Raw genomic sequence first — 12,838 nt, 5'->3', positions numbered from 1 at the left:
ACGTAGAGGTTTATCACAGTAATTCATAAATTTTTCAAAGGGGATGTTGAATAAAGTTCGAATAAAGTCTTACAACTGTTCCTTCATACCCAGAAATTGAAAATGTCGCAGTTGTTTGTTGAACACAGCAACAGGAGATAACAGCCGTGTGATCAGTCTTCCACACTCGGCGTCCCTGAAGATGAGAGTATACGGTGTGTTACGTACTTATTTCGCAGTGACTCGTGTTGTAAGAAGGCTGTTTATGTTTTTATGTTGGTAACGCCACGTAGCGCTCTGTATGAAAATCACTGACTGTGCTGTGTGCAGTCTGTGGCTGGTTAGCATTGTTTGAATATTCGCTATTGCAGTGTTGGGCAGTTGGATGTGAACAGTGCGTAGCGTTGCGCAGTTGGAGGTGAGCCGCCAGCAGTGGTGGATGTGGGGAGAGAGATGGCAAAATTTTACGAGCGGCCGATCTGGGCGTGTGTCCGCCAGAAAGAGTAAATTTGTAATACTGGATATCATGAATTAGTTCATGATATCCAGTATCAGTTCATGATATCCAGTATTACAAATTTACTCTTTCTGGCGGACACACGTCCAGATATATATATATATATATATATATATATATATATATATATATATATATATATATATATAATGACTTTTGAACATTATCAAGGTAAATTCATGGTTTGTTCTCTATCAAAATCTTTCTATTGCTGACTATGCCTGTCAGTAGTTATTGCCTTCAGTAGTTAGAAGCCTTTATTTAGCTGGCAGTATTGGCGCTCGCTGTATTGCAGTAGTCAGAGTAACGAAGATTTGTATGACGTAAGTGATTCATGAAAGGTATAGGTTATTGTTAGTCAGGGCCATTCTTTTGTAGGGATTATTAAGTCAGATTGAGTTGCGCTATAATTATTGTGTGTCAGTTTAGTGATGATCAGAATAAGTAAGGAGACTAATGTCTGAGTACGTTCAGTTCTGCTCAGCTGTTTGAAAATCAAATAACGTGGAGGTTTATCAGCACAGTAATTCATATATTTTTCAAAGGGGATGTTTCAGTGTGTTTGTTAGCCTTTTACATCCTTTGTCATACTCTGCTCAGTAAGAGGTATCGCTGCGATCACCAGCCTTCTCTGAGAACATCAAGACACTTTAGACAAGGCGATCAGTCCCTGTGTTAATTTTCCTGACAAGATTAACTTGCTCTGAGAGGCGAATTTTTGTAAGGTACATTGGGAAATATGGTAAAGGAATCTAGGAAAACGCACAACTACAGAACACATTCTACACATTTAATCATTCAACACAGAATACATTATAGTGACAATGGAATTATTAAGAATGTTTTAATAAACTCTTTAGAAGAAATTTAGAGAGCGAGATAGGTAGAGAGACAGAGAGTGAACACAAGAGATCCGTTGTTGCAGGCGACGAGGGCTAGCTGGCGGCTCACTTCCGCCGGAAGCAAGTGACGGCGTTGAAGTAGCAGCGCCAGTACTGGCCCGTCTTCTGCCCGCGACGCTGCAGCGCCATCTGCAAAGCGAGAACGGCAGCTGTGAGCAGGCAGTAAAACACACTGACAGACAGAGATGTCAACACGAAAAAATAATTAATGCACAGTGAGAAACTTCGGGCATACGTTTGTCCAGGTAACATACAGTATTTACACTACTGGCCGTTAAAATTGCTACACCAAGAAGAAATGCAGATGGTAAACGGGTATTCATTGGATAAATATACTACACTAGAACTGACATGTGATTACATTTTCAGGCAATTTGGGTGCATAGATCCTGAGAAATCAGTGCCCAGAACAACCACCTCTGGCCGTAATGCCGGCCCCGATACGCCTGGGCATTGAGTCAAACAGAGCTTGGATGGCGTCTACAGGTGCAGCTGCCCATGCAGCATCAACAGGATACCACAGTTCATCAAGAATAGAGACTGGTGCATTGTGACGAGCCAATTGCTCGTCCACCATAGACCAGACGTTTTCAGTTGGTGAGACATTTGGAGAATGTGCTGGCCAGGGCAGCAGTTGAACATTTTCTGTATCCGGAAAGGCCCGTACAGGACCTACAACATGCGGTCGTGCATTATCCTGCTGAAATGGGTTTTGCAACGGTCGAATGAGGGGCAGAGCCACGGGTCGTAACACATCTGAAACATAACGTCCACTATTCAAAGTGCCCCCAATGCGAACAAGAGATGACCGAGGCGTGTAACCAATGGCACCCCATACCATCACACCCGCCAGTATAGCGATGACGAATACACGCTTCCAATGTGTGTTGACTGCGATGTCGCCAAACACGGATGCGACCATCACGATGCTGTAAACAGAACCTTGATTCATTCGAAAAAATGACGTTTTGCCATCGTGCACCCAGATTCGTCGTTCAGTACACCATCGCAGGCGCTCCTGTCTGTGACGCAGCGTCAAGGTAACCTCAGCCGTGGTCTCCGAGCTGATAGTCCATGCTGTTGCAAACGTCGTCGAACTGTTCGTGCAGATGGTTGTTGTCTTGCAAACGTCCCCATCTGTTGACTCAGGCATCGAGACGTGGCAGCACGATCCGTTAGAGCCATGCGGATAAGATGCCTGTCATCTCGACAGCTAGTGATACGAGGCCGTTGGGATCCAGCACGGCGTTCCGTATTACCCTCCTGAACCCATCGATTCCATATTCTGCTAACAGTCATTGGATCTCGACCAACGCCAGCAGCAATGTCGCGATACGATAAACCGCAATCGTGATAGGCTACAATCCGACCTTTATCAAAGTCGGAAACGTGATCTTACACATTCCTCCACCTTACACGAAGCATCACAAGAAGGTTTCACCACGCAACGCCGGTCAACTGCTGTTCGTGTATGAGAAATCGGTTGGAAATTTTCCACATGTCAGCACGGCGCACCGGCGCCAAACTTGTGTGAATGCTCTGAAAAGCTAATCATTTGCATATCACAGCATCTTCTTCCTGTCGGTTAAATTTCGCGTCTGTAGCACGTCATCTTCGTGGTGTAGCCATTTTAATGGCCAGTAGTGTGAGTGAGTACCATCCAAGATAACAGGTTAATGTAAGCGCGAGATATGCCATTGCAAATGTTGAATGCTGGTATATTGTTAACCGGTGTAACCGGCAGAATGTTGACCGCAAACTTGCAAACGTGCATGCATTGTGCTGTACAGGTGCCAGATGCCATTTTGTGGGATGGAGTTCCATGCCTGTTCCACTTGGTCGGTCAAAACAGGGACGGTTTATGCTGTTTATGGATGACCTGGAGTTGTCGTCCAGTGATGTCCAAAATGTACTCGATTGCAGAGTGATGTGGTGATGGGGCAGGCCAAGGGGTATGTCGACTCTGTGTTGAGCATGCTGGTTGACAACAGCAGTATGTGGACAGGCGGTAACCTGTTGGAAAACGCTCCCTGGAATACTGCTCATGAATGGTATCACAACAGGTCGAATTACCAGACTGAGGAACAATTTTGCAATCAGTGCTTGTGGGATAATCACTAGAGTGTTCCTATTGTTATACTAAGTAGCACCCCAGCTCTTAACTCCAGGCATAGGTTCAGTGTGTCTGTTACGTGGACAGGTTAGTAGCAGGCCCTCAACGGGCCTCCTTCTAACGAACACAACGCCATCACTCGCACTGAGGCAGAAACAGCTTTCATCAGAAGACACAACAGGTCTACAGCCTGCCCTCCAATGAATTTTCGCTTCACACCACTGAAGTCGCAAGTTGCGGTGGTTTGAGAGCAGTGAAATGCGCGCTACATGGCGTCTAGCTCGAAGCTGTCCCTGAGCTAACCTGTTGCAACCATGACCGGAACGGTCGCGTGATTGGGCGTGAACGAAAGCGCGGCGGGACCGAACGGCAGCAGCCAGCGGACAAACAAAACTGACGAATGGGAAAGGACGGACACGAACAACGACTGATGACCGACAAAGACACTAAGAACAACACGCAAGAAGCAACGGGGTCACAAGCGAAAACCTCACGAAATCAACAACGTCCAGTCGTACACGGAAATGGGCAAAGTAACACGTTGTCTGTAGGCGAGATATTAGAGACTCACGCAAATATCAGACTGCCTCGCCGAGTTCTTTTTCTTTATTGTTATTTTAATACCTTTACAATAAAGGTAGGCCGGCTGCGGCCTATCTACACCGCCCTTCGGCAACATGGAACACGTACAGGAAACAGAAAGACAGAAAAACACTCAGACATGGTGGACAAAAACGGGAGGCAGACATAGTAAAATAAGTGAAACTGTTGACGGGCACACTATTTGGATAAAAAACGTTCATCACTGTACACAGCGGGGAAGAACGAGTTTACACACGTGAACAGAGGAGCACAAAGGGAGCGACACTGAAGCACTGACGCGAAGACACACACGAGCACTCGGGCGCTAATGACCATAGCAGTTTTGCGCCCTAAAACAAAAAAAAAAAAAAAACACACGAGCACTGGCGATGATCTCCAGCGCACGAAGAGTCACTGTTCATGCACAAAGCCAGGGATCTGCCAAAGGGAAGAGGTGCGGGTAGGAGGGAGAGGGGGAGGGTGTTGATGCCAGTGGGAGAGGAGAAGGGAGGGGGAAGGAAGAGAGTAGGGGGTTATGGAAGCCTGGGGGGAGGGGAGGGAGGAAGAGAGAAGGGAAAGAGGGTGCCCTGGAGAAAAAAGCGCAGGGTGAGGAAGGGGAGGATCAAAGTTGGTAGGAGGGGTAGATGGAGGGGATGAGGGCATCATGGGGGGGGGGGGAGTTGGCAGAAGCCTTCCTTGGGCAAGAGTATGGAGTGTGGAGAGATGAAGAGCGGGTGGGATGTGGGAGTACAGGCGTGGCAGCGGACGGGGGTGGGAAAGGATGGGACAGACAAATGGGTGAGGGAGATCAAGTTTGTGGGAGATGTAAAGGAACCGTATCTGTTCGAGGAAAAGGAGGAGGTGTGGGAACAGAATTAAGTCGTAGAGTATCCATGTGGGGGAGGGGAGGCAGATGTGATAGCCGAGGTGGAACACATGGCATTCCAGGATTTGAAGGGGTTGGCGGCGATCCAGGTGGGATGGGCATAGCAGAGGATAAGGCGGATGAGGGATTTATAGGTGTGGAGTATGGTGGAGGGCTCCAGACCCCATGTGCGGCCAGAAAGGAGCTCGAGGAGGCGGAGTCGGGAGCGTTCCTTGGCTTGGATCGTCCAGAGATGGGGGGGGGGTCCAGGAGAGGTGAACGGTCAAGGGTGACGCCAGGGTATTTGAGGATGGGGGGAGGGAGAGGTTGATAGGACAGCCGTAGATAGTGATATAGAAATCGAGGAGATGGAAGAGAGTGGTGGTTTTGCCTACGATGATCGCCTGGGTCTTGGAACGATTGACCTTGAGCAGCCACTGGTTACACGAAGTTGTGAACCGGTCAAGTCGGGATTGGAGAAGGTGCTGGAAGCGTTGTAGGGTGGGGGCGAGGGCAAGGAAGGCGGTGCCATCGGCATACTGGAGAAGGTGTAAGGGAGGTGAAGGCGACTGTGTAAAGAAGGTAGAGAAGGGGGGAGAGGACAGAACCTTGGGGCACACCAGTGGAGGGGTAGAAGGTGTAGTAATTCGTATTATGGATGGTGACATAGGACTCGCTGAGTGAGAGGCAGGCGCTTAAATAGATGATAGGATACGCCGCTATTGGCCGCAGGGACCACGTGCTCCACAATGGTGCCCTCACGTTATACACAGGCCAGGAGTGGGCGCAGCCACGGCTTACGGCGCAACGGCTGCAGAAACCTCTAGTGGTAATCGACGTCCATGCCGTCTGGCGCGGACTCGAAACCTGCGGCGCTCGGCACCAGCTAACCGATTAGTGACAGTTCGTTGTTTCACTGTGGAGCCAACTGCTGTTCAGTTCGCTGCTGCAGACGCACTGCGATGCATCAGAGCCATACGCCGAACACGATCCACAACTGGTCTTCCTGTGACCGTATATTATTGTGACCACCGCTGCCAGCACTCATGTACAGTGTCTGCATACCTGTCATGTCTTTCTGCAGTATCGCAGAAGGAACATCCAGCTTCTCGTAGCCCTGCTACACGAACTCATTCAGACTCAGTGAGGTGATGACAACGGCGTCGTTGTCGTCTCAAAGGCTTTCTAGACTAACATTAACTCATCACGTCCAAGCTCAAAGATAAGTAACACCCACGACCGTTACAGCGTGTATTTAAAGCAAACCTGATTTGCATCCTCATACCAGCACTACTAACGCTGCTCTTAAACGACTGGCGTGAAATTGGAATACACATTATCTTTCAGATGTAGAAACAAGCCTACCCACTTATGTCCCAGAGCTCCTCCTTGGCGTTGTGATTTTTTTTCCATGTGTGTATGTGGGTTGAAAGCACTTCTGTAACGTCAGCGGTTTCGGTGTTCGTACATTCTTCACGGAGCGTCCATACGTTTACCGAATGTCGATTAGGAAAGGCGTCTCTACCGTACCACCTCGCAAGTAGAGTGACCATCTGTTGTGTTGAGAGGTGTCAGAAGTTAAACCTTGTAAGGAGACTGTTTACGTTTTCTTATTGGCAACGTTACGTAGCGCTCTGTATGAAAATCACTGGCTGTGCTGTGTGCAGTCTGTGGCTAGTTTGCATTGTTGTCTGCAATTGTAGTGTTGGGCAGCTGGATGTGAACAGCGCGTAGCGTTGCGCAGTTGGAGGTGAGCCGCCAGCAGTGGTGGATGTGGGGAGAGAAATGGCGGAGATTTGAAATTTGTAAGATTGGATGGCATGAACTGCTATATATATTATGATTATCAAGGTAAATACATTGTTTGTTCTCTATTAAAATCTTTCATTTGCTAACTATGCCTATCAGTAGTTAGTGCCTTCAGTAGTTTGAATCTTTTATTTAGCTGGCAGTAGTGGCGCTCGCTGTATTGCAGTAGTTCGAGTAACGAAGATTTTTGTGAGGTAAGTGATTTGTGAAAGGTATAGGTTAATGTTAGTCAGGGCCATTCCTTTGTAGGGATTTCTGAAAGTCAGATTGCGTTGCGCTAAAAATATTGTGTGTCAGTTTAAGCACAGTGATGTACAATTGTTCAAAGGGGACGTTTCAACCTCCTACTTGGCCATATACTAATGACACAGAATTTCTAAAAAGGGACATGTCAGTGTCGTAAATATTTAAATAAGACACGGTAGACAATAGTACATGGAGTCTGCAGGAACAGGAGAACTTGTAACTTCATGGCAGATTAAAACTGTGTGCCGGACCGAAACTCGGAACTCGGGACCTTTGCCTTTCGCGGGAAACTGCTCTTGGTAGACTCGAACTCTTGGTAGAGCAGTTTCCCGAGAAAGGCAAAGGTCCCGAGTTCAGAGTCTCGGTCCACCACACAGTTTTAATCTGCCAGGAGGTTTCATATCAGCGCACACTCCGCTGAAGAGTGAAAATTTCATTCAGGAGAACTTGTTTTCGGTGGTGTGCAAGCACACACAAATCAGACTGTAGTTATAAAAGTCGAAAGACATGAAGGGTCAGCAGTGATTGAGAAGGGAGTGAGGGAAGGTTGTAGTCCATCGCCAATCGTATTCAGTCAGGAAAGGAAACTAAAAAGAAATTTAGAAAGGGTATGGCCATGCTCGGAGAAGAATTAAAAACTTTGAGGTTTGCCGATGACATTGTAATTGTTTTAGAGATACCTGTTCTGCTAACTTACATTCTCCATAGCTGAATAGCAGCTCTGTCTCTTTATTCGTAGGTGTACATTATACTCACACACTCTGAATACGTTGGCTGAAACACGAGTGTGCATTTTCCTTGTGATACCACTTGTTTACTGCCAACTCCAGCAGGTGGGTGGGTTACGTTACCCCGGGTTCCTCGAGACCCACGAGAAAAGGCAGGCCGTCTCGCTTACGTCACAGCACGTGACACTGCAGGGTCATGTGAGTGCCAGGAGCCGCCTCCGGTGGGGAGCGAGTGACCATTTCAGACGAGCTGAATAATTCTTGAATGCACGTTTAAAGGTATGCAAGCTTTTGACAGCACACGACAAAGTTAACACCTTTAGTGGACAACTTTTCGATGACATATTGATTTCCAGTGCGCCCTGCACAGAGCGGAGCGTTCGTGAAGTGTGACGAACCAGCCGATTAGCGTGGCGTCAAAACTTCGTCGCGAGGCCAGTATTGTTCGTGGACCCAGGATACCTGCACTGTGTGCTAGTGTAAGAGACTCAAAGCCAATTATGTGCTACATTTTCAGTAACACCATGTTTGCATGAATGGTACACTGTGATACATTTTTGAACAGCACGTGAGGAACGGAAGTGGATCATCATAAAACTGTCTAGGGTATTATTTAAAACGACTTAATTTCTTAAAGACCAAGGCAGTAATAACTGGAATTGTCACTCTAATGCTATTTGGGGAGCAAAATAACTGATGATGGTCGAAGTAGAGAGGATATAAAATGTAGACTGGCAATGGCAAGGAAAGCGTTTCTGAAGAAGAGAAATTTGTTAACATCGATTATAGATTTAAGTGTCAGGAAGTCGTTTCTGAAAGTATTTGTATGGAGTGTAGCCATGTATGGAAGTGAAACATGGACAGTAAAGCCCGCATCTCGTGGTCGTGCGGTAGCGTTCTCGCTTCCCACGCCCGGGTTCCCGGGTTCGATTCCCGGCGGGGTCAGGGATTTTCTCTGCCTCGTGATGGCTGGGTGTTGTGTGCTATCCTTAGGTTAGTTAGGTTTAAGTAGTTCTAAGTTCTAGGGGACTGATGACCATAGATGTTAAGTCCCATAGTGCTCAGAGCCATTTGCCATGGACAGTAAATAGTTTGGACAAGAAGAGAATAGAAGCTTTTGAAATGTGGTGCTACAGAAGAATGCTGAAGATTAGATGGGTAGATCACATAACTAATGAGGAAGTATTGAATAAGATTGGGGAGAAGAGAAGTTTGTGGCACAACTTGACCAGAAGAAGGGATCGGTTGGTAGGACATGTTCTGAGGCATCAAGGGATCACCAATTTAGAATTGGAGGGCAGCGTGGAGGGTAAAAATCGTAGGGGGAGACCAAGAGATGACTACACTAAGCAGATTCAGAAGGATGTAGGATGCAGTAGGTACTGGGAGATGAAGAAGCTTGCACAGGATAGGGTAGCATGGAGAGCTGCATCAAACCAGTCTCAGGACTGAAGACCACAACAACAATGGTTAAACAACATCTGCCTGATTTTTTTTTTAATTTAGCTTCGGGACAAGAAACTTACATGGGGAGGTGAAGATAAATTGGACAGCTTGTTTATTCTTTGGTACAATCACATTCTGTCGTTTCATTACGCCGTAGCAGAATCTCGTGTGTCTTATGCGAGACTTCTGGCAGTCTGTATTTTCGTTTGTATTACTACACAAGCTGCCACAGTAGCTGAGGCACTGGGCTCTCTTCCAGAGGACCAGGTTTGGAATCGGCGTTCGGCCATCCGGACAGAGGTTTGCTGTGATTATTCTAAATCGATTAGTGGGATTGACGTACTGGCCGGCCAATTTCCTCCCCTTTCCTTGTTCAGTCCCGAGGTTGCGGTTCGTCTCTAGTGTTCTCGCTGGGATGGTAAAGTGGGTATTCCTAATCATCAGTCATTTCTATTGTCACCTATTTATTCTTACTCGTTTTTAAAAAAATCTTGTCTTAATGTGCGAACGTTGTGTTCGTTAGCACTCGCCCAACTGGGGATGGAAGGTAATAAAGTATTGCTTAGCAAATTACGATTTTATGAGGATGGGTTTATGCAAAAAGGAAGCATAAGAGAGTGATGAGCTACCAAAACGTTGGCCAGTGGGTTTTACTGAAGATAGACGGAGGAAAGGAGATGATCTGAACTGGTTTTTACCAGCGCTATGTCTATTTTATATGCATTTACCAGTTTTGTATCGGAATTTAATACGCCTTGTTATAGGGCAATATTTTCTTCTGTTCAAGGAATAAAATCAAGGCAACTTAAGAGGGCTAATAGTATCAAAAAAAGAGGCGGATGTCTTTGCTGAATAAAAATAATCTGAATTGTGCAAACTGAGATGAAGGTGTTGAGAAGAGCGACAGAAAACCAAGAATTTAGCAAAACGAGAAAATTGAAACCTTTCTGATATACAGAAACCGTGATTTCTTAGTGTGTAAAGGTTTCAGTACGAAGAGAGAAATCTCTAACATGCATTAGGTAGCACCCAGGAACTGAAGAAGGCACTTCTAACGGTGTATCGTAAAAAAAAATGGGTGATAGGAAAACTGAGAAATAAGAAACTATAAATACTCAAACTGTAATTCTAGCAAAGTTGGTTTACCATACAGAAAACAAGAAATAAGACTACAGACCAGAGAAGGTAATACTTCCGTGAGCTATGTTCTAACCCGTAATATTAAACTTGGCACAGAGGGTGTGGCAGAGATCCCATCCTCGGGGATGACAATGACTGGAGTCTGTAGTCCTTGCATTTCAGCTTCTTCTGTGAACAAGTATGCGGATAAAGAGAGCTTGCGTTTCAGCGAGTATGTTAATTGGACATGTTCTTCTGGTTTGGATAAATCCTAATCAAACAATGCAACTTTCAGGAGAGGTATTTGCACCCATGGAAAATTTGGTTTTACTGGCATTAGGTGGTGGTATGAGGCATATTTCTGTGACTGACCTTACCTCTCCTAATGCTGGAGACTTAGATAGCATTTCGAAACTTAAAGTAGGTGGAATTTAAAATCTAATCGCCGTTCATTCCTTTAAAAAAACTCAGGAGTTGTCGCCTGGGAAACACGGGTAAATCTGTAGTAGCATCTGTAGCTGGCGCCAGGAAAACACCGATTAAGTTTCTCCGACTCTGTGGTTTTGTCAAGATCCAAACATTCTACATCGATATATTTACATATGTACTCCGCTAGCCACCAAGCGGATATTTGATATTTGCCCCCCCCCCCCCTCCCCCTCTGTTCCACTTCCGGATAGCACGATGTAAAAACGACTGTCTTAACGCCTCAGTACGAGGTCTAATTTCCCTTATCATTGCGCGATTTGAAAGTTGGTGGTAACAATATATACTCTACATCCTCTGCGAAGATCGGATTTCAGACTTTAGTGAGCAGCCCCTTCCGTTTAGTGCGTCGTCTGTCTGCAAGTGTATCCTACTTACGACGCTAGGGTACAGAGAGGGCATAGAAATTCAGAAGCATAAAAATAAATTTCACAGGGAAGTTGAAGGGCAGATTCTGGAACCTCAAACGAGAAATGCAACATCTGGAAACTGTTCTCAGGAGCAATGGGTACTCCACAAATTACATTAGAAGTGTAACAGAGCCAAACACTCGGCGAAGTAAGGAACCAGAAAAAGAAATGTCGGGTACGGCCTTTCTGCCATACATTCCCAGAGTGACGGACAGAATCGGCCGTATATTGCGCAAACACGGCGTAAAGACGATTTTCAAACCGACAAGGAAGATCAAAGAGTGTCTTAGATCGGCGAAGGAGAAAAGAGACCCACTTGCAATGTCGGGAATATACCGTATACCTTGCACATGCGGAAAAGTTTATGTCGGAATGACTGGACGATCCATTAACACCAGGATCAAAGAGCATAAGCGACATTGCAGGTTGGGGCAGGTGGAGGAATCGGCCGTCGCAGAGCACGCACTGAATGAGACCGACAACGTAATAAAATTTGCCGACACGGAAGTTCTGGCTGTAGAGAAGCACTATCACACGCGCTTGTTCAGAGAAGCTGTAGAAATCCAAAAACACGCGAACAAGAAAGAGGAAAGCCTTAAGGTAAACGGATCCTGGCTTCCCGTACTGCAGCGAATGACCATCGCAGGTAGCAAGAGGAGAACCGCACCGGAAATGACCGCGGAGAAGCCCTCGGACGTTGGCGCGCCAGATACATATAGTCTGCGGCCGCGAGCTCGCCTCCAGTTCACCACCGGCAATGGAGGGTGAAGCTTTGACAATGCCAGCCACTCGTGCTGGCGAAACGTCGGAAAAATCAGAAAAATCATTAGATGAACGTCGGCCGAAGAACCCGAGACAGAAGCCAATAGGCAGTTTGTCAACAAGTGGCCACGAAAGCCTTAACAATTTTGTACTTAGAGGTAAATTAAGCAAACGGCACCCACTTTTTCCCAGTACAAGCTACATGATACGTTCAGTGCGACTCCACACTCTTAGGCAGCAGTGTGATGCCATCACGAAGTGACCGTTGCCTGGTTGTGAATAAACAGTCGGTTTGCTTAGCTTGATGTGATTTGAAGCTGCTCTCTGAGTCTTTATAGCCTCTTATGATGACTCAAGCATTAGGAGACGAAACATTCACGACAAAAAATATGACGTGGACTACGGCTTCGGTAAGTACTACCACAGACAATATCAATAGACATTTTCCTTAATTGTGTAATGGATAGTCGGACCAACTTTGGGCTGTAACGTTCTTAGCAGTTCGTGGTCAGCAGAAATGACGAAAATGCAAGATGCACCTCGCTAGGGTACCTACGCTCGAGAACAAAGCCTTACGGGAGGCGAGGGCGCTTTCCCAGTGTGTCAGTACCTGGGTACAGCGCAGGCACCTCGTAAACTAGTAACCCGATTACCCCGCTCTGGAAGGCCAATTAACGACATTTTATTGGTCTCCAAGCGACGAGAGTTTCTTTTGTCACGCCGTGAATTAACTACAGCAACGGCCCCGGCTCTCCCGGTGCCGGCAGTCGGGGCTGCGGCTTCCGCAGAGTGCGAGCGACATTGTCGGGTTTCTGGCGAGGCGCGCGACTGGCGTTGCACGGGAATTTTACTCTGCTTCAATGCCACGAGCCAG

General features: G+C 46.6%; 1 protein-coding gene across 1 annotated transcript in view; it reads right to left on the bottom strand.

Moving 5' to 3' along the window:
* Window positions 1-1,321: 1,321 nt before the first annotated feature.
* LOC126176044 (uncharacterized) overlaps window positions 1,322-12,838 on the bottom strand; it is a 291,682-nt gene continuing 280,165 nt past the window's right edge. The window contains exon 3 of the mRNA XM_049923176.1: window positions 1,322-1,527. Within this exon, the coding sequence (XP_049779133.1) occupies window positions 1,444-1,527 (84 nt within the window). The 3' untranslated portion in view covers window positions 1,322-1,443. The remainder of the gene's footprint in view (window positions 1,528-12,838) is intronic.

This window comes from Schistocerca cancellata, chromosome 3 (genome assembly GCF_023864275.1).
Source record: "Schistocerca cancellata isolate TAMUIC-IGC-003103 chromosome 3, iqSchCanc2.1, whole genome shotgun sequence".
In the NCBI taxonomy this organism is placed as follows: domain Eukaryota; kingdom Metazoa; phylum Arthropoda; class Insecta; order Orthoptera; family Acrididae; genus Schistocerca; species Schistocerca cancellata.
The sequence above is the reverse complement of the archived record's forward strand: the minus strand, read 5'-3'. Positions and strand labels throughout refer to the sequence as shown.